Source organism: Nerophis lumbriciformis, linkage group LG31, assembly GCF_033978685.3.
Source record: "Nerophis lumbriciformis linkage group LG31, RoL_Nlum_v2.1, whole genome shotgun sequence".
NCBI lineage: Eukaryota > Metazoa > Chordata > Actinopteri > Syngnathiformes > Syngnathidae > Nerophis > Nerophis lumbriciformis.
The window spans coordinates 6,333,499-6,356,308 of record NC_084578.2 but is presented as its reverse complement, the minus strand read 5'-3'; the positions used below and the strand labels follow the sequence as shown (position 1 = coordinate 6,356,308).

The 22,810-nt window shown below is 35.9% G+C and overlaps 1 protein-coding gene across 3 annotated transcripts in view; it reads left to right on the top strand.

Annotated features, from left to right (window-relative positions):
- spopla (speckle type BTB/POZ protein like a) overlaps positions 1 to 22,810 on the top strand; it is a 64,736-nt gene that overhangs the window by 18,865 nt on the left and 23,061 nt on the right. For all 3 annotated transcript variants that reach the window (XM_061926054.2, XM_061926053.2, XM_061926052.2), the window contains 2 exons: positions 10,756 to 10,870; positions 15,253 to 15,374. In XM_061926054.2, the coding sequence (XP_061782038.1) occupies positions 10,793 to 10,870; positions 15,253 to 15,374 (200 nt within the window). In that variant the 5' untranslated portion in view covers positions 10,756 to 10,792. The remainder of the gene's footprint in view (positions 1 to 10,755; positions 10,871 to 15,252; positions 15,375 to 22,810) is intronic.

Here is a 22,810-nt window from a genome sequence, read left to right as displayed (position 1 = left end):
GCTAGTTTGAACGTAAACATGCTGCTCTTTTCACTCAACATTAACAAAAAAGACAAAATGGGCTTTGCGACACTCCCGCCGGCACCGGTAATGACAGTCAGCTGTTTTGGATACGATCGCTGTGGAACCTCCACCTGATGGGACAACTTTGACTAGCAAGACTTTTTGTTGTGTCTCATAAGAAAGGTGCAACGTTATCTTATGTTTTGAGTCCTTGTTTAACGACAAATCATGAAGTTAACTTGCGTGTCTCGCTTCCATTTTTGTAAATGCTCCCCTCACCTCCCAGGGGGTGATCAAGGGTGATGGGTCAAATGCAGAGAATAATTTCGCCACACCTGGTGTGTGTGAGACAATCATTGGCATACTTGCCAACCCTCCCGAATTTTCCGGGAGACTCCCGAAATTCAGCGCCTCTCCGGGACAAATATTCTCCCGAAAATCTCCCGATTTTCAGCCGGAGCTGGAGGCCACACCCCCTCCAGCTCCATGCGGACCTGAGTGAGGACAGCCTTTTTTCATGACGGGAGGACAACAGGGTGACAAGAACTAAATCATCCAGACTAGAGATAAATTGTATTATTATGTTTATCTTACCTAAAAATAAATATATTTATTAATAATTAAAAAAAAAAAACTAAATAAATTTTTACTATATTTTGCTAAAAACATCAAAATTAATTGTATTTTTATTTGTATTTTTTCTGACTCCTTATTACATCCAGCCATAGAATTATACATTAAAATAAACATATTTGAAATAATTAATTTTAAATTATCATAATAATTCATTTAAAATTACCATATTTAATTATTAAAATAATTGCTTGTTTATCAACAACTTTAGCATTTTATTCATTACATTTTGAAACTCTCAGAAGTCAAGTTATGTTGTATTCCTTAATATTTATTTATGCATGTTTGAAGTATCAATTATCTAAACACAGTTTTGTTTGCATATTTTCAGGATATATATATATATATATATATATATATATATATATATATATGAAATACTTGACTTAGTGAATTCTAGTTGTCAATATACTCCTCCCCTCTTAACCACGCCCCCACCTCCCGAAATCGGACGTCTCAAGGTTGGCAAGTATGATCATTGGTACTTTAACTTTAACTTAAAAGTGACCAAGCAACTAAAAAAAACAAAGTAGCGTCCTCCTTGTAGTGTGTACTGATGTTAAAGACAATATACACTTCAGTACGCATGTACTGTATCCATGATTAAATGCTTTATAATTCCCTAAACATGCAACATGGTTTCCTTGGCTCGTTAGTGCGTGCTGATTTTAGAAATAATGTACACTTCACTGCACATGTAACACATCAATATGTTGCTGAGCATGTTTTAATTCTATGAGTGTTGGGTTTCAGCAGCACAGGCGTGCATTTGCTCTTTAATAATGTTCCCAGGGCTCTTGTGTGTACGTGCAGGCTGGTTTTAAAGAGAATGTACGTGTCACTGTACATCTAAAGTCAATCAAAATAAACATAAAAGGAGGTGGAATGCCTCCAAGTCTGCTATTGCTGCTTTTTTCAGGCTTCTGATTGGACAAAATGTGCATGACAGCAGGTGTATGTGTTTGTATGTAGACATAGACAGTTTTGAAACTACACTTGTGTGGATGGAGATAGTTTTAACGCCAAATAAGTGTTTTTGAAACTCTCCGTGTTCGTGTGGACATGGCCTTATTGTTGCACTCTTGCTACTAATTTGTTATAATGTTGGTAAATAGAGCAAGGGATCTTAGGGTATTTCATAGTACGCTGTGATTTGTAATACATTCATGGTAGCGAAAATGTCTTCTGCAATGATCAATATATTGGTCTAATTTACCTACAATTTATCCTTGTTTTTATTTGGGTAAAACAATAAAAAACAAACATTTCATTGTTTGAATTTGCTTCATAATTTTACTAGCGTATAAAGTGCAACATGCCAGTAAATCCAAATTTCTTTTAGGTCTTTGACAATCAATGACGCTATTTTAAACTTATTCAGGAGACAAGTAGATTATTAAATTCATTATCTATTTTAAAGGCGAACTGCACTTTTTAAAAATATATCTTGCCTATCATTCACAATCTTTATGTAAGACAAGAACACGCTTTTCTTTTTTTTATCCATTCTAATTCATAAAATACTACTAGTGCAGCCAACAAAAAGAAAGTGTCTGTATGCAAAGTTTTTAAGTACATTTTTTTTTTTTTTTGATTGAATTATTTATTTCAAACCTGCACAGTACAACAAAACATGATGAAGCAGATGCTTATAATATCCCAACCCCTCTCACTCATTCCACATTTAACATAAACAATATAATACAAGAACAATACTATACAAACAAAAACAAGATAAGCTCCTGTACACTAACAATACAATAGTACCACTGTTACTATGAGACAAGACAAGACAAAACACACACACACACACACACACACACGGGCCCAAACACTCTCTGACCATACACCTCTCTCTCATCGTTCTGTGCTGAGGGCATCACTCTCTTTCCTCCTCGTACTTCTTCAGTACTTCTTTTTTAAACAGTCTTTTAAATTGAATCATGTTAGAACAGGATTTTAACTCGTCCCCTAAGTTGTTCCACAGACTGACTCCACGCACTGAAATGCACATTGATTTTAAAGTTGTTCTAAATTTAGGAAAATATAATTTGTTGTTTCCTCTTAGACTGTAACTATGGTGAGCATCTCTATCCTGGAATAGGTTCTGTATATTGGATGGTAGAGAGTTTTGGGATGCCCTAAACATAATTTGAGCAGTTTTAAAATTGATCACATCGTGCAGTTTAAGTTGCTTTAACTCCATGAATAGTGGATTTGAATGATGTCTGTAGTGAACATTGGACACAATCCTAATGGCCTTTTTCTGCAGAGTGACTAAAGGCTGTAGATGAGTTTTATAACAATTTCCCCAGACTTCAACACAATAGTTTAAATATGACATAATAAATGAATGATACAATAACAGCAGAGCATTGGTGTTCAATAAATGACATGATCTCCTCATCATTCCAACACATTTAGCAACTTTTGTCCTCAGGTAATTTATATGAGGCTTCCATGATATATTTTCATCTATTACCACTCCTAAAAATGAATTTTGTTGGATATATTCTATTGGTGTATCATCAATAACAATCCTGATGGGTATATTACTTTTGCGATTGCTAAAGAGTATGATTTTGGTCTTCTTTAAATTCAGAGACAATTTGTTGGTATTAAACCAAGTTTTTAACTTGATCATCTCCTCAGTTACAGAGGCCAGAAGTTGCTTCACGTCGTCACCTGCACATGTAATGGTTGTATAGTCAGCAAAGAGGATTTTATGTCAGAGGAGTGGAATATTTGCAGAAACATAAACAAAAAGTCTGATAAAAAATATTTTGATATAAAAATGCCTTTTCTGATTTAAATTAATGGATGTGTTGATTCTCCCAGTCTGGACCAATACAGTCACATAGACGTTCTGAGTGCCTGCAAGTCCGCATTCAGGGCAGGATTACTGGTGCTCTGCAGCAGATAGTGAAAGTGTGTCACCAAAGTCTCTGCTCCTTTTTAAATGTTGTTTCAACTTTTAGTCATATTTTTAATTTGGTTGTTCTGGGCTGCACTTCCAGCTGTGTAAGGGGAAGAAGCACAACGCTGATTGAACATTCATTATGTCGTGACGAGCCTGACTTTCAGGATGGTCGCGCACACACTGACACAAAGATTTTCACAAAAACACATGCAAACGTACACAAACACACGCACACAGACACACACAGGATCACGGTCAATAAAGGCGGATTAGTTTTGTGCAGGGTTATATCAAGCATCGTTGCTTCCCTACTGTTCACTACCGCGGTAACGTCTAACAGGAATTTCCACCAGGTTTGATCGAGGAAATATGCTAACAGATGATCACAGTAATCAAACTCAAATTACCGGTAATCACGATCATATAATCGCCCAGCCTTACTAGAAAGACACAATTATACCTGCTTGAAGATTATAATTAATTCTTTATCTAAACAGGAAGATATAAACATCCCATCAGTCTTTACCGCAGTGAGAGCAGACATTGTACATTAAGTGGTTGTTTTATAATGTTTGTATTTCTTGTATACTGCAGTGCTACATGATGCTTAGAGTTTCACAAAAGCTGGATCTGTTTAGCGTAAAGCTTCTAAAACTTGTCGATCATCCTCCTTATATCCAAATTCAAAAATATAACGTTCTGGATCATCATTTGTCCCAAAGTCGTCCTTGTTGTCTCTCATGACGTCTGCATAACTAGTATCGAACGTTTTGCTGAGTCTTTGAAATAATACGCCGCCGTTTGCCTGAAATGAGCAAAATGCGTAAATATTGCATGTTATTATGAAAGTGCCTGTTACTACAATACATATATACTTACAGCTGGGGCTGGGCGATATAGACAAAAACTAATATCCCGGTATTTTTAGACCGAATCCCGATATACTATGTATATATATTAGGGGTGTAACGGTACACACAAATTTCGGTTCGGTACGTACCTCGGTTTAGAGGTCACGGTTCGATTAATTTTCGGTACAGTAAGAAAACAACAAAATATAAATTTTGGGGTTATTTACCAAATTTGCAAAATCTTCCACCAAAAATATTTTTCTTAGTGGAATATTTGATGTGAAGTAATCGGAACCTTGGATAGGTCAATAATTCATAATAACATTGATTTTGATTCAATATTATGTTTTGAGCAATGACAGTTTGAAAGAAAAAAACCCAGCTTTGTTTTATTAGTTAACATTGCAACTTTTTCTAAATTACATTTAACCTTTTAAGCTTTTTTATTTCACTTTTGTTAGGTTTTTATTTTAATAGTATTTTTAGAATGTGCCGTGGGCCTTTAAAACAATAGCTGTGGGCCGCAAATGGCCTCCGGGCGCACTTTTGACACCCCTGCTATAGATAATAAAAAATTAAATCTGATAAATCAATGTATAAAAAGCAGAGCCTGGCGACGCATGCGCATTTATCATAACTCTCTCGCGCTCTCTGTCTCTGCCCCTCCCTCACAAATGCTACTGCTCCCACAATTTGTTTTGTTTTTAACCCCTTCTTAACCCTGAACGTACATTGAAAATACACGCAACCCTAACTCAAAATGCCGGACATTTGAGGCATTTAAGAAACTCCGCCCTGACAGCTCCGCAAAAGAGGACATGTCCGGTGAAAAGAGGACGTATGGTGAGTCTATCCTAGCCCGTTAGCTGCTAGCATGCCGTGTGTTGTGCCTCGGTGTGCATTGTTTACACAACGTGCGTTACGCTACTTAATATGTCCGTGTGGAAACTCGTTCGGTACACCTCCGAACCGAACCGGAACCCCCGTACCGAAACGGTTCAATACAAATACACGTACCGTTACACCCCTAGTCAAAAGATACCGTTTGGCGGTATTGTCTCAAATATATATCTCTTTCTAAAATATACCGGTATACAAAACAAAGTTTTGTTGTACTTGTGCAATGACAATAAAGACCTATCTATCTATCTATCTATCTATCTATCTATACCGTCCAGCCCCACTTACAGCGTGTATATAAAACGATGGTGGAGGCTTTTGGATGTTTTTTAGACTCTTCATCGGCGGAATAGAGCGACTAGCATTAGCTCCGTTGTTAGCTGACTTTTAAAGGGAACCTGCACTTTCTTTTGTAATTTCGTTTATCATTCACAATCTCTATGTAAGACGAGAACACATTTTTCTTTTTGTATTTCATGCATTTGAACTAGTAAATAAACGCTGGCAAAAGCAAAACCCAGTGTAAAACATTTGCAAATTAAAACAGAAGATAAACATTCAAATAAAAAATGTGGCTTTTAAAAAGCCAAAACAATATTTACCGTATTTTCCGCACCATAAGGCGCCCTGGGTTATAAGCCGCGCCCTCAATGAACGGCATATTTAAAAACTTTGTCCACCTATAAGCCGCCCAGTGTTGTAAGCCGCATCTAACTGCACTAAAGGAATGTCAAAAAAACAGTCAAATAGGTCAGTCAAACTTTAATAATATATTAAAACCAGCGTGATGTGGGCGCGCATGGAATCGTATATCAACATGGACGAAGCTGCGTGAAAAAAGCCACCCGGCCTCTTCGCGTAAACTTAAACTTACCTTAACCACTCGCTCATCTTTTCTTCATCCATCCCTTCGAGTTAGCTTTTATGATGACGCCGGCTGGAAAGGTCTCTTTTGGCAAGGTCTTCCTTTTGAATATCACCATGGGTGGAAGTTTCTGGCCATTAGCATGGCAAGCTAGAACCACAGTGAAGGATGACTTCTCATTCCCTGTGGTGCGAATATTCACCGTACGTGCTCCCGTTGTATCCACAGTGCGGTTCACAGGAATATCAGTTGCTGTGAAATAGTAATCCGTGTGCGGATGGAGAGATTGCGTCTTTTCATGAACCGGATCCCTGTCGTTTAGTAGGAGCCATTTTGTGGTCTTTACAGATGTAAACACACAAAGGAAATGAAACGTACCGTACGGTAATATCCGCGCGCTTTTTCTTCTTCTACGCGGGCGGGTGGTTGCTTACAGTAGAAGAAGAAGCGCTTCCTGTTCTATGGGGGTGGGTGCTTACCTTGGCGGTTGCTTGCGTAGAAGAAGAAGCGCTTCCTGTTCTACCGGGAAAAAAGATGGCGGCTGTTTACCGTAGTTACGAGACCGAAACTTTATGAAAATGAATCTTAATATTTATCCATATATAAAGCGCACCGGGTTATAAGGCACACTGTCAGCTTTTGAGAAAATTTGTGGTTTTTAGGTGCGCCTTATAGTGCGGAAAATACGGTAATGTTTCTTCTGCCCAGAAATATTTTATGAAATTTTTGTATAAAATGTGTTTAACATTTCATTGTGTTTAAGTAATTTCTAAACACATTCAACAATACCACAATATTAATAACAGCGATATTTGTATTCACAATAACTGTGTTATGAAAGGTTCATATCGTTACATCCCTATCACTGACTTTAATCGACAAATACATTTCTCAGCGAAATATTTTATTTATTATTGTTGACGTCGACCAATCTTTGCACCCCTAGTGGACAGTTGCACTGTAGATGTGAGTCAATGAATGTTCACGTCACTAAAGCTTCTACACTTTGGTTGTACAACTTGTCAGCCATTGCAAATATTCCATTAAGCTCGTAGAACATTATTTAGTGAAGTTTGTACACTTTCATTTAAGTTATTGAAGCTTTGCAATTGCTTGACTGACAGTTTCTCTGCTAAAAAGTGGAAATGCCCTAAAAAAGCCCAGACTTCTTTTAGTTCCCTGATATTAAAAATAACCCCTAGTAACGCCTCATTAGAGGTGCATGACAGATCAACCAGTATAAACACTTAATATCACTATTACTTAGACCATTAACAATATTATGACATTTTGAATTATTTTACCAGGTTGTATTTAAGAAAAATCCAATTGGCAGCCCCGTACAATGTTTTTTGCATTAACATAAGAAAATTAATAATCAGGAATCTTTGAAATGCTTGTTTGTGTGTCTATGAATGCAGTGTTTCCCACACATTCATTTATTTGTGGCGGCCCGCCACGAAAGAATTACGTCCGCCACAAATGGATTTTTCGGCTTTTGACTCGCTCGACCGCTCATAAAAGCAATGGGACTCTGTCTGTGAATGTACCTTGTAGTTACAACTCCGGTGCAGTAGGTGGCGGTAGCCTACTATGCATTGTAACTCCGCCAATAGCACTTAATTCACCTGGTGGGCCAGAAGAAGAAGACGGAGTAAAAGAACGGACCGACCGGATCAAAATACGAGGGTAATATAGGTTGTAGGTAGATAAATTATAGCTGCATCGCTCGCGGCTCGTCATATATTTAACGTTAATCCGCGATTTCACCGAGCGTTTCACTGACGGTAAGCAGCCTGACGCTGCTTCATTAACACCGCCGCTGTTTGACTCGGGCAGACGCACGTAGTAACAGTCACGTGTTACAATACCGACGAGCTAACGTGTCTAGGTTATAACCCTGTTGTCAATAAACACACGTGGAGACGGTGCTTCAGATACTGCATTAATAATTAAGCTAAATTGTCCACTGTCCACTGCAGCGTGTGAATGCAATGAAAAGAATAAAATCTGAGCCAACCAGCTGTTAAAATGTTGTCCAGGTTAATGTTTTGGCCATTAAAGGCCCTTCATTTCAAGATTTCAACTGTGATCGGGCTTTAAACAGGTGGCTGACCTGTTCAGATGAGTGTAACTCAGGGGTGCTCACACTTTTTCTGCAGGCGAGCTACTTTTCAATTGATCAAGTCGTGGGGCTCTACCTCATTCATATATATAATTTATATTTACTTATTTATGAAATATATGTTTTTGTTAACAAGTTAAAGGTGCTTAATGATAATGCAAGCATGTTTAACACATATAGTTAATATTGTTAATAAATTAAAGGTGTTTAATGATAATACAAGTATGTTTAATACATATAGTTAATATTGTTAACAAGTTAAAGGTGTTTAAAGATAATACAAGCATGTTTAACACATATTGTTAATAAATTAAAGGTTTTTAATGATAATACAAGTATGTTTAACACATATAGTTAATATTGTTAACAAGTTGAAGGTGTTTAAAGATAATACAAGCATGTTTAACACATAGTTAATATTGTTAACAAGTTAAAGGTGTTTAAAGATAATACAAGCATGTTTAACACATATAGATTTGTTTCTTTCATGAAGACAAGAATATAAGTTGGTGTATTACCTGATTCTGATGACTTGCATTGATTGGAATCAGACAGTGGTGCTGATAATGTCCGCATTTTCGAATGGAGGAGAAAAAAAGTCCTCTCTGTCCAATACCACGTGAAAGTGGTTGGTTTTTGGCATCTTATTTGTCCAGCTTCCGTACTCCTCTGTATACACTTTACAAGAAATACATTGTCGGCAAACTCCGTAGCTTGCTAGCTTGTGCACGCCAGCTTTCTGAGACTCTCGTTTTGTTAGCGCAACTGTGCAGTCGGTCTTTGGAGTTTTGACAACAGGTACGGCGCCAGAGTCTGTTGAAATAAAGTGTTTCTCGCCTTCCAGTCAGTAATTTTAATGAGCTGGCAGCAGCCAGCGCCATCTCAGAAGACCCTCGGGTGCCGTGAATGTCAATCAAGTGACGAAAGTGACGTCATAGTGAAGATTTATGATCGCTCATTTTTAGGACTATTTTTTTAATGCCTGGCTGGTGATCGACTGACGCACCCTCCGAGATCGACCGGTAGCTCGCGATCGACGTAATGAGCACCCCTGACTTAGACCATTAACAATATTATGACATTTTGAATTATTTTACCAGGTTGTATTGAATAAAAATCCAATTGGCAGCCCCGTACAATGTTTTTTGCATTAACATATGAAAATTAATAATCAGGAGTCTTTGAAATGCTTGTTTGTGTGTCTATGAATGACAGCACATTGGTTAGTATTATTATAATCTGCTGTTATCTTTTGCATACAATGCCTTTTCCGTGTGGCTTAACACCACACACAATTTACCAATAGTTATTTGTAATAAATTATTTTCATAATTTTGACTGCAATAAGTCAAACACAGACACATTTTTTACAGGTTCCATATTTTCCAGAAATCAAATAGGAATACTTTGACTTTGACCAATTTAAGATTGGTTGACACGCTTTTGGAAGTCAAGATAAAAAATACCGTGACATTTTCACCAAAGTTGCCAAGCCCTCACATCTTAAATTGCAGTTTTAATGTTTGACACGTGGGCCCTGTTCAGGTTCCGTAAACAGGGAAATAATCGCCGTTTTCATCTGCAACTTTAAGAGCCAGAAGTCAGTCCCAAGTCATCTTTGAAGGCACAAAAATATATCTGAAACCGTCATTTAATTTGCACTTTTCTGTGTTTTAGCTCGAGCTAAAAAAGTAACGTATTATTATGTACAACTTCCTCCTTCTCCTTGTTTGCATTGTCGTCTTCTTTCATTTGATGTGCACTTGGCTCCTTATTTTACAACTTTTTGATAGTGATTTTCTCTCCAATCCGATACCGTGTAAAATTCATCGATCGGATACTTTATGAAAATATACCTATGTTTGCTAAAAATGGAAAAGTTGTCTATTTCAAATAAAACATGTCTCATAGTATAAAGAATACAATACAAAGTTATTTATGTATTTCAAACTCTGAAGTATATTGAGGTAGTGGTGTGAATAACAATATAGTCTGCGTGCCATATATGCCGTATTTTTGTATAGCAGTATGCTTGTTGCGACCGCCTGTCCTCTTTTTGTCGCTTGAGCAGTAGAAATGAGTACATTGTTGCTTGAATGACGAGCTTCAAACATACTAACTCACACTTTAAATGGATTTATGATGTCACAGCATGACATAATGCAATTCTGATGGCACGCAGGCGTGAATACATAAATTACAGAGGTAAACAATAACACTACATCCCAATCCTTTCCTCTCTCGTCAATCCTTCTTCACATTACACACTGTTCCTTATTCTGTGTCCTACAATGCTACTGAATGTTATTAGAACATTTGCTATGAACATGTCTGTATGGGAAATAGGTTACTTATTGTGATTTTACATATTTTAATGTAACACATGAATTTGTGCCACAAAAGCAGGGGCTTTTACTTTCAGTCGCTGACCAGATGACACACTTTCTCCCATTCTTAGTGCTCCGAAAGAAGAGAGTGCTACCTCCAAAGTGGTGATGTCACGGGTTCCTACCCCCCCTCCTCCTGGGGAGATGTCAAGTGGACCTGTGGCAGAGAGCTGGTGTTACACACAGGTTTGTGCAATTACCACTTCAGTCATGTTGCTCACAAGAAAGTGATGCACTTTCTTATATTCTCAACAGTCTTTTCCACAGATTGCCAATGTACCGTATTTCCGGACAATACAGGCCACCGGTGTAGAAGTCGCACCTTAATTTTTTAATTTGTTTCCCATATATTAGCCGCACAGGACTATAAGCCGCAGATATATACGTTGTGAAATAAGTTATTAACACAGAAAGATTTTGTAAATGTTTATTTACATACCGCATACCTGCCAACTACTCCGGTTTTCCCGTAATTAGTACGGTTTTCATCAACCTATTCCGGGTTACGGTTGCAGTGATAAAAAATACGGTTTTTCATTATTTAAAAAAAAAGTTTTATTCACGAAATCGCTTAACAACAATGACAATCGACACTGCTTCCCGTAACTTCCTATCGAGCCATTCCGAATGCCATGCGCAAGGCTATTTATAGCACCGCTGCCAAGCACGAGGCACCTGTTGCCATTGTTTCCAAACGAGCGAACGATCATGGAATCAGCCGGAGAAAAATCGCAAACGAGTCTTAAACCGGAAAGAAAACTGCAGTCATTCCGTGAAGAATATTCAAAAGCCTATCCGGGAATAATTATCCGTTCCAAAAAGGGTGAAAACTACGCGAATTGCACCTTGTGCAGACAAGATTTTTCGATCGGACACGGAGGAATTAGCGATGTAAAAGACCACGTTGGGACAAAAAAACACAAGTCTAATGCCGTTGCTAGCGATACAAGTGGAAAACTTTCAACGTTTTTCGTCGCCCAAACAGATTCTTTGGATACATTTGGATTTTAGCCACAAAAAGGTAATGACACCAATGTTATCTATTGGAATTGTTTAGTACTGTTATACTGTTAAAAGTGTTTATACTATTTATGCTTTCAAGTCCAAGTTGAAGAAATCTTGTTAAATGTTGACAGCCTAACTACCAAAATACAGAAGTATGTCCTTAATATTTTTGCAGTGCTATTTCTGTTGAAAAGTTAAAATGATTACATTAGAGATGTGATGTGCCACTTTTCAAGTGTCTGATGGCTTAAATTAATTTTCATTAATTTTTCATATTTTGAATTCTTTTGAAAGGCTTACAAAAAAAACTACATTTGAATTGTAATTCCATGCTATTGACAGGACTATTAATTTTAATGAAGTTAGCTTACCATGTTTACAGTATGATAATTGTGATAGAAATGTGAATTTTAGGCACAGAATATTTTTTACAATTGAACAAGGCAGTAGATTATACAAGCTTGAACAGAAAGTTAATAATGACACCATTTTTTTTTTAATGGAATTGTTTACTACTGTTTTACCATTTGTTTACTGTAAAAAGTGTTTATACTGTTTATACTTTCAATTAACAAATTGAAGTCTTGTGAAAGGTTGACAGGATAACTGGCATTAACTGTCAAAATAATTTCAAACTATTGAAGTTAGCTTACAGAATAAACATGTCAATCAACCCATATGATTTTTGCTGTAATATTTTTGTTTTGAAAAGTCACTGTGACTGATAGAAAAGTGATGGTTTTAGCAACATTTTAACCTGTCTGAATGCTAATAATCATTTTGCGTCGGGGGGGCGAAGCCTGAACCCCCCACCAGGACTTTGTCCTGGACCTACCGGGGCCTGCAACCCCTGGACCCTGGCTACTAGGTTTTTCTGATTTCAAAAGTTGGCAGGTATGATACCGTAATTGTTTCCAAACGGTGCCTGTAAAACGGCTGATCAAAACAAAACGAAAGTCATCGTCATGGACCCGCTAGCTGCCTAAGCTAGCTCTCCAATCAGCTAAACAGACTCAACAAGTCCACGGTGACATCTTAGTGAATTCCCTGAGGAATTTGTAAAACTGAAACCATACAAAAAGAATGCTATAGTAAGTGAATAATACTAACACAGACACTCTCAAATGTGTTAGCATATTAGTTAGTGCTAATGACGCTCACTTGATTACATTACGATAGCACACACGAATATGCATGGCAACACTCCTACAGACATCACACATGGGACGCTTTAGTAAGTAAGAATTGTTGTAGTTATATTGTAAAACTTACAAATGTTGCTTGGAGTGATGAATGAAGAATCCATACGAGTAGAAACGCTATGGGCGGCTAGAAGACGCAAAGGCACTTGTACTTCTGGTTGACAGCTCTATAAAGAAGAGCACTGCAGCACTTGCAGTGAGCGAACTCGTTCCAAAAGATGGCGCCATAGCACAAACAATAACACACCTTTTCAGTATCTTTGCTTGTTTTTTGTTTTTTTTATTATAAGCTGCAGGGTTCAAAGCGCAAGCAAAAAAGTAGCGGCTTGTAGTCCGAAATCTACGTGGCTTTTAGTCCGAAATTTACGGTACAATATATATAATATATTGTATATATTATATAATATATTGTATATAATATATTGTATATATTATATAATATAAAATTTGTCTAATCAACAATGATGCATATATTTTCTTTATTAAAAAAAAAAAAAAAAATTTTATATATACCGTATTTTCCGCACCATAAGGCGCCCTGGGTTATAAGCCGCGCCTTCAATGAACGGCATATTTCAAAACTTTGTCCACCTATAAGCCGCCCCGTGTTGTAAGCCGCATCTAACTGCGCTAAAGGAATGTCAAAAATACAGTCAAATAGGTCAGTCAAACTTTAATAATATATTAAAACCAGCGTGATGTGGGCGCGCATGGAATCGTATATCAACATGGACGGAGCTGCGTGAAAAAAGCCACCCGGCCTCTTCGCGTAAACTTAAACTTACCTTAACCACTCGCTCATCTTTTCTTCATCCATCCCTTCGAGTTAGCTTTTATGATGACGCCGGCTGGAAAGGTCTCTTTTGGCAAGGTCTTCCTTTTGAATATCACCATGGGTGGAAGTTTCTGGCCATTAGCATGGCAAGCTAGAACCACAGTGAAGGATGACTTCTCATTCCCTGTGGTGCGAATATTCACCGTACGTGCTCCCGTTGTATCCACAGTGCGGTTCACAGGAATATCAGTTGCTGTGAAATAGTAATCCGTGTGCGGATGGAGAGATTGCGTCTTTTCATGAACCGGATCCCTGTCGCTTAGTAGGAGCCATTTTGTGGTCTTTACAGATGTAAACACACAAATGAAACAAATGAGCTTTTTCTTCTTCTACGCGGGCGGGTGGTTGCTTACAGTAGAAGAAGAAGCGCTTCCTGTTCTATGGGGGTGGGTGCTTACCTTGGCGGTTGCTTGCGTAGAAGAAGAAGCGCTTCCTGTTCTACCGGGAAAAAAGATGGCGGCTGTTTACCGTAGTTACGAGACCGAAACTTTATGAAAATTAATCTTAATATTAATCCATATATAAAGCGCACCGGGTTATAAGGCGCACTGTCAGCTTTTGAGAAAATTTGTGGTTTTTAGGTGCGCCTTATAGTGCGGAAAATACGGTATATATATATATATATGTATATATATATATATATATACACCGTAATATAAGTCGCTCCGGAGTATAAGTCGCACCGGCCGAAAATGCATAATAAAGAAAGAAAAAAACATATATATAAGTCGCACTGGAGTATAAGTCGCATTTTCTGGGGAAATGTATTTGATAAAACCCAACACCAAGAATAGACATTTGAAAGGCAATTTAAAATAAATAAGGAATAGTGAACAACACGCTGAATAAGTGTACGTTATATGAGGCATAAATAACCAACTGAGAACGTGCCTGGTATGTTAACGTAACATATTATGGTAAGAGTCATTCAAATAACTATAACATATAGAACATGCTATACGTTTACAAACAATCTGTCACTCCTAATCGCTAAATCCCATGAAATCTTATACTTCTAGTCTCTTACGTGAATGAGCTAAATAATATTATTTGATATTTTATGCTAATGTATTAATCATTTCACACATAAGTCGCTCCTGAGTATAAGTCGACCCCCGGCCAAACTATGAAAAAAACTGCGACCTCTAGTCCGAAAAATACGGTAAATATATATATTTTTTAATACATATATTTAAAAATAAATCTCTGTTATTGGTACAAATAGGTAAGAAGAAGAAAAGTTGGTTTTGCACAATAAGTCCCCTTTAAAACGAATAACTTATTGGATGTTTTGTGGAAGATGATTCCAAGAGATGGAAGCATATATATCACCAAAAAGGTGACCTGTTTTTAGTATTGCAAGATCTTTAAAATAGTACATATATATTTGTATAATTTTTCATATTTTTACTTGTGGCGGTCCTCAATTTACTGCCATAAGTAAATTAATATATAGGGGAAACACTGTTCTCAAATCTTGTCACTTTAAGCTAAAAATGCTCCAATGTTTCTATTTTTGGCTCCAGGTCAAGGTTGTGAAGTTTTCATACATGTGGACCATAAACAACTTTAGCTTTTGCAGAGAAGAAATGGGGGAGGTGTTGAAGAGTTCCACCTTCTCATCCGGGCCTAACGACAAGATGAAGTGGTCAGTGGCTCTTTTCCTCCTCCTAGACCTAGTTGCTATGCATTGCAGCACACAGTCTAGGAAAACATACGTTCTGTAATCTTACGAGGCGAAAAGTCATAGTAACATATTTGTTTATAATACTTCTGGTTAGAAGACTGAACAAACCAAGAGGGATTTCAGACTAATCTTCTGCTTAATTTAAACTTTATTCTCGGAAAATTACATTATTGTTGTGAAAGTGTCTTCTTGTAATTGCACAGTAGGGATTTAAGCTACTCTAAAATATATGTTCATTATTTTTACCTTATGGAAACTTTCAGTAGATGGTTTGGTTAATACAATAAAAAAATGTTGATCACTTATAATTAGACGTGAAAACTTAAACATAGTTACGAATGTGTTGAATAATTTACTAAGTACATTGTGAATTTCGTGGAAAATTCCGCTGAAATTTTGGTGGGCCTTCTCTCTACTGTGAACCTCTTGCCTGTGGTTGGTTGAAGCTCAAAAGCTACCTTAAAACGTTAGCATGATCATATAGGAAAAGTTAGCATACTTCTATGACGGCGTATCAAAAGCCATGATTTTTAGGTTTATACAAATAAAATCAGCAAAAATGGTAGCATAAAATGTTAGCATGCTAACGTTACCACGTGAACATAGAATAATTTAGTATTCTTTGAGGATTGCGCCAAATCCATGATTTTTAGGGTTAAACATTCCAAATTAACGAAAATGCTAGCATAAAACGTTAGCCCGATGACAGGAAAAGTTAGCGTACTTCTAAAACGGCACCGAGTATGGAAAGCCATATTTTTTTGTTTTAAACGGGTGAAAAAAAATAACAAAAATGCTAGCATAAAATGTTAATATGCTAACCTTACCATGCTAATAAACTGTAGGAGAAGATAGCATGCTTCTAAGCTGACGTAAAGTATCAAAATCCATGATTTTAAGTTTGTACAAATAAAATCAGCAAAAATGGTTGCATTAAATGTTAGCATGCTAATGTTACCACGCTAACATAGAATCATTTAGTATTCTTTGAGGATTGCGCCAAATCCATGATTTTTTAGGGTTAAACATTCAAAATTAACGAAAATGCTAGCATAAAACGTTAGCCCAATGACAGGAAAAGTTAGCGTACTTCTAAAACGGCACCGAGTATCGAAAGCCATATTTTTTTAGTTTTAATCGGGGGGAAAAATAACAAAAATGCTAGCATAAAATGTTAAAATGCTAACCTGACCATGCTAATAAACTGTAGGAGAAGATAGCATGCTTCTAAGCTGACGTAAAGTATCAAAATTCATGAAAAATGTTAGCATGCTAATGTTACCACGCTAACATAGAATAATTTAGTATTCTTTAAGGATTGCGCCAAATCCAGGATTGTTTCGGGTTAAACATTCAAAATTAACGAAAATGCTAGCATAAAACGTTAGCCCAATGACAGGAAAAGTTAGCGTACTTCTAAAACGGCACCGAGTATCGAAAGCCATATTTTTTTGTTTTAATCGGGGGGAAAAAATAACAAAAATGCTAGCATAAAATGTTAAAATGCTAACCTGACCATGCTAATAAACTGTAGGAGAAGATAGCATGCTTCTAAGCTGACGTAAAGTATCAAAATCCATGATTTTAAGTTTGTACAAATAAAATCAGCAAAAATGTTAGCATGCTAATGTTACCACGCTAACATAGAATAATTCAGTATTCTTTGAGGATTGCGCCAAATCCACGATTTTTTTAGGGTTAAACATTCAAAATTAACGAAAATGCTAGCATAAAACGTTAGCCCAATGACAGGAAAAGTTAGCGTACTTCTAAAACGGCACCGAGTATGGAAAGCCATATTTTTTTGTTTTAAACGGGTGAAAAAAAATAACAAAAATGCTAGCATAAAATGTTAATATGCTATCCTTACCATGCTAATAAACTGTAGGAGAAGATAGCATGCTTCTAAGCTGACGTAAATTATCAAAATCCATGATTTTAAGTTTGTACAAATAAAATCAGCAAAAATGGTAGCATAAAATGTTAGCATGCTAATGTTACCACGCTAACATAGAATAATTTAGTATTCTTTGAGGATTGCGCCAAATCCATGATTTTTTAGGGTTAAACATTCAAAATTAACGAAAATGCTAGCATAAAACGTTAGCCCAATGACAGGAAAAGTTAGCGTGCTTCTAAAACGGCACCGAGTATCGAAAATCGGGGGGAAAAATAACAAAAATGCTGGCATAAAATGTTAAAATGCTAACCTGACCATGCTAATAAACTGTAGGAGACGATAGCATGCTTCTAAGCTGACGTAAAGTATCAAAATCCATGATTTTAAGTTTGTACAAATAAAATCAGCAAAAATGGTAGCATAAAATGTTAGCATGCTAATGTTACCACGCTAACATAGAATAATTTAGTATTCTTTGAGGATTGCGCCAAATCCATGATTTTTAGGGTTAAACATTCCAAATTAACGAAAATGCTAGCATAAAACGTTAGCCTGATGACAGGAAAAGTTAGCGTACTTCTAAAACAGCACCGAGTATGGAAAGCCATATTTTCTTGTTTTAAACGGGTGAAAAAAAATAACAGAAATGCTAGCATAAAATGTTAATATGCTAACCTTACCATGCTAATAAACTGTAGGAGAAGATAGCATGCTTCTAAGCTGACGTAAAGTATCAAAATCCATGATTTTAAGTTTGTACAAATAAAGTCAGCAAAAATGGTAGCATAAAATGTTAGCATGCTAATGTTACCACGCTAACATATAATAATTTAGTATTCTTTGAGGATTGCGCCAAATCCATGATTTTTTTAGGGTTAAACATTCAAAATTAACGAAAATGCTAGCATAAAACGTTAGCCCAATGACAGGAAAAGTTAGCGTACTTCTAAAACGGCACCGAGTATCGAAAATCGGGGGAAAAAATAACAAAAATGCTAGCATAAAATGTTAAAATGCTAACCTGACCATGCTAATAAACTGTAGGAGAAGATAGCATGCTTCTAAGCTGACGTAAAGTATCAAAATCCATGATTTTAAGTTTGTACAAATACAATCAGCAAAAATGGTAGCATAAAATGTTAGCATGCTAATGTTACCACGCTAACATAGAATCATTTAGTATTCTTTGAGGATTGCGCCAAATTGATGATTTTTTAGGGTTAAACATTCAAAATTAACGAAAATGCTAGCATAAAACGTTAGCCCAATGACAGGAAAAGTTAGCGTACTTCTAAAACGACACAGAGTATCGAAAGACATATTTTTTTGTTTTAATCGGGGGGAAAAATAACAAAAATGCTTGCATAAAATGTTAAAATGCTAACCTGACCATGCTAATAAACTGTAGGAGAAGATAGCATGCTTCTAAGCTGACGTAAAGTATCAAAATCCATGATTTTAAGTTTGTACAAATAAAATCAGCAAAAATGTTAGCATGCTAATGTTACCACGCTAACATAGAATAATTCAGTATTCTTTGAGGATTGCGCCAAATCCATGATTTTTTTAGGGTTAAACATTCAAAATTAACGAAAATGCTAGCATAAAACGTTAGCCCAATGACAGGAAAAGTTAGCGTACTTCTAAAACGGCACCAAGTATCGAAAGCCATATTTTTTTGTTTTAATCGGGGGAAAAATAACAAAAATGCTAGCATAAAATGTTAAAATGCGAACCTGACCATGCTAATAAACTGTAGGAGAAAATAGCATGCTTCTAAGCTGACGTAAAGTATCAAAATCCATGATTTGAAGTTTGTACAAATAAAATCAGCAAAAATGGTAGCATAAAATGTTAGCATGCTAATGTTACCACGCTAATATAGAATAATTTAGTATTCTTTGAGAATTGCGCCAAATCCATGATTTTTTTAGGGTTAAACATTCAAAATTAACGAAAATGCTAGCATAAAACGTTAGCCCAATGACAGGAAAAGTTAGCGTACTTCTAAAACGGCACCGAGTATGGAAAGCCATATTTTTTTGTTTTAAACGGGTGAAAAAAAATAACAAAAATGCTAGCATAAAATGTTAAAATGCTAACCTGACCATGCTAATAAACTGTAGGAGAAGATAGCATGCTTCTAAGCTGACGTAAAGTATCAAAATCCATGATTTTAAGTTTGTACAAATAAAATCAGCAAAAATGGTAGCATAAAATGTTAGTATGCTAATGTTACCACGCTAACATAGAATAATTTAGTATTCTTTGAGGATTGCGCCAAATCCATGATTTTTTTAGGGTTAAACATTCAAAATTAACGAAAATGCTAGCATAAAACGTTAGCCCAATGACAGGAAAAGTTAGCGTACTTCTAAAACGGCACCGAGTATGGAAAGCCATATTTTCTTGTTTTAAACGGGTGAAAAAAAATAACAAAAATGCTAGCATAAAATGTTAAAATGCTAACCTGACCATGCTAATAAACTGTAGGAGAAGATAGCATGCTTCTAAGCTGACGTAAAGTATCAAAATCCATGATTTTAAGTTTGTACAAATAAAATCTGCAAAAATGGTAGCATAAAATGTTAGCATGCTAATGTTACCACGCTAACATAGAATAATTTAGTATTCTTTGAGGATTGCGCCAAATCCATGATTTTTTAGGGTTAAACATTCAAAATTAACGAAAATGCTAGCATAAAACGTTAGCCCAATGACAGGAAAAGTTAGCGTGCTTCTAAAACGGCACCGAGTATGGAAAGCCATATTTTTTTAGTTTTAATCGGGGGGGAATATAACAAAAATGCTAGCATAAAATGTTAAAATGCTAACCTGACCATGCTAATAAGCTGTAGGAGAAGATAGCATGCTTCTAAGCTGACGTAAAGTATCAAAATCCATGATTTTAAGTTTGTACAAATAAAATCAGCAAAAATGTTAGCATGCTAATGTTACCACGCTAACATAGAATAATTCAGTATTCTTTGAGGATTGCGCCAAATCCATGATTTTTTTTAGGGTTAAACATTCAAAATTAACGAAAATGCTAGCATAAAACGTTAACCCGATGACAGGAAAAGTTAGCGTAACTTCTAAAACGGCACCAAGTATCGAAAGCCATATTTTTTTGTTATAATCGGGGGGAAAAATAACAAAAATGCTGGCATAAAATGTTAATATGCTAACCTTACCATGCTAATAAACTGTAGGAGAAGATAGCATGCTTCTAAGCTGACGTAAAGTATCAAAATCCATGATTTTAAGTTTGTACAAATAAAATCAGCAAAAATGTTAGCATGCTAATGTTACCACGCTAACATAGAATAATTCAGTATTCTTTGAGGATTGCGCCAAATCCACGATTTTTTTAGGGTTAAACATTCAAAATTAACGAAAATGCTAGCATAAAACGTTAGCCCAATGACAGGAAAAGTTAGCGTACTTCTAAAACGGCACCAAGTATCGAAAGCCATATTTTTTTGTTTTAATCGGGGGGGAAAATAACAAAAATGCTGGCATAAAATGTTAAAATGCTAACCTGACAATGCTAATAAACTGTAGGAGAAGATAGCATGCTTCTAAGCTGACGTAAAGTATCAAAATCCATGATTTTAAGTTTGTACAAATAAAATCAGCAAAAATGGTAGCATAAAATGTTAGCACGCTAACATAGAATAATTTAGTATTCTTTGAGGATTGCGCCAAATCCATGATTTTTTAGGGTTAAACATTCAAAATTAACGAAAATGCTAGCATAAAACGTTAGCCCAATGACAGGAAAAGTTAGCGTACTTCTAAAACGGCACCGAGTATCGAAAGCCATATTTTTTTAGTTTTAATCGGGGGGAAAAAATAACAAAAATGCTAATCATAAAATGTTAATATGCTAACCTTACCATGCTAATAAACTGTAGGAGAAGATAGCATGCTTCTAAGCTGACGTAAAGTATCAAAATCCATGATTTTAAGTTTGTACAAATAAAATCAGCAAAAATGGTAGCATAAAATGTTAGCATGCTAATGTTACCACGCTAACATAGAATAATTTAGTATTCTTTGAGGATTGCGCCAAATCCATGATTTTTTAGGGTTAAACATTCAAAATTAACGAAAATGCTAGCATAAAACGTTAGCCCAATGACAGGAAAAGTTAGCGTGCTTCTAAAACGGCACCGAGTATCGAAAGCCATATTTTTTTAGTTTTAATCGGGGGGGAAAATAACAAAAATGCTAGCATAAAATGTTAAAATGCTAACCTGACCATGCTAATAAGCTGTAGGAGAAGATAGCATGCTTCTAAGCTGACGTAAAGTATCAAAATTCATGAAAAATGTTAGCATGCTAATGTTACCACGCTAACATATAATAATTTAGTATTCTTTAAGGATTGCGCCAAATCCATGATTTATTAGGGTTAAACATTCAAAATTAACGAAAATGCTAGCATAAAACGTTAGCCCAATGACAGGAAAAGTTAGCGTACTTCTAAAACGGCACAGAGTATCGAAAGACATATTTTTTTGTTTTAATCGGGTGAAAAAAAATAACAAAAATGCTAGCATAAAATGTTAATATGCTATCCTTACCATGCTAATAAACTGTAGGAGAAGATAGCATGCTTCTAAGCTGACGTAAAGTATCAAAATCCATGATTTTAAGTTTGTACAAATAAAATCAGCAAAAATGGTAGCATAAAATGTTAGCATGCTAATGTTACCACGCTAACATAGAATAATTTAGTATTCTTTGAGGATTGCGCCAAATCCATGATTTTTTAGGGTTAAACATTCAAAATTAACGAAAATGCTAGCATAAAACGTTAGCCCAATGACAGGAAAAGTTAGCGTGCTTCTAAAACGGCACCGAGTATGGAAAGCCATATTTTTTTAGTTTTAATCGGGGGGGAATATAACAAAAATGCTAGCGTAAAATTTTAAAATGCTAACCTGACCATGCTAATAAGCTGTAGGAGAAGATAGCATGCTTCTAAGCTGACGTAAAGTATCAAAATCCATGATTTTAAGTTTGTACAAATAAAATCAGCAAAAATGTTAGCATGCTAATGTTACCACGCTAACATAGAATAATTCAGTATTCTTTGAGGATTGCGCCAAATCCATGATTTTTTTTAGGGTTAAACATTCAAAATTAACGAAAATGCTAGCATAAAACGTTAACCCGATGACAGGAAAAGTTAGCGTAACTTCTAAAACGGCACCAAGTATCGAAAGCCATATTTTTTTGTTATAATCGGGGGGGAAAAATAACAAAAATGCTGGCATAAAATGTTAATATGCTAACCTTACCATGCTAATAAACTGTAGGAGAAGATAGCATGCTTCTAAGCTGACGTAAAGTATCAAAATCCATGATTTTAAGTTTGTACAAATAAAATCAGCAAAAATGTTAGCATGCTAATGTTACCACGCTAACATAGAATAATTCAGTATTCTTTGAGGATTGCGCCAAATCCACGATTTTTTTAGGGTTAAAC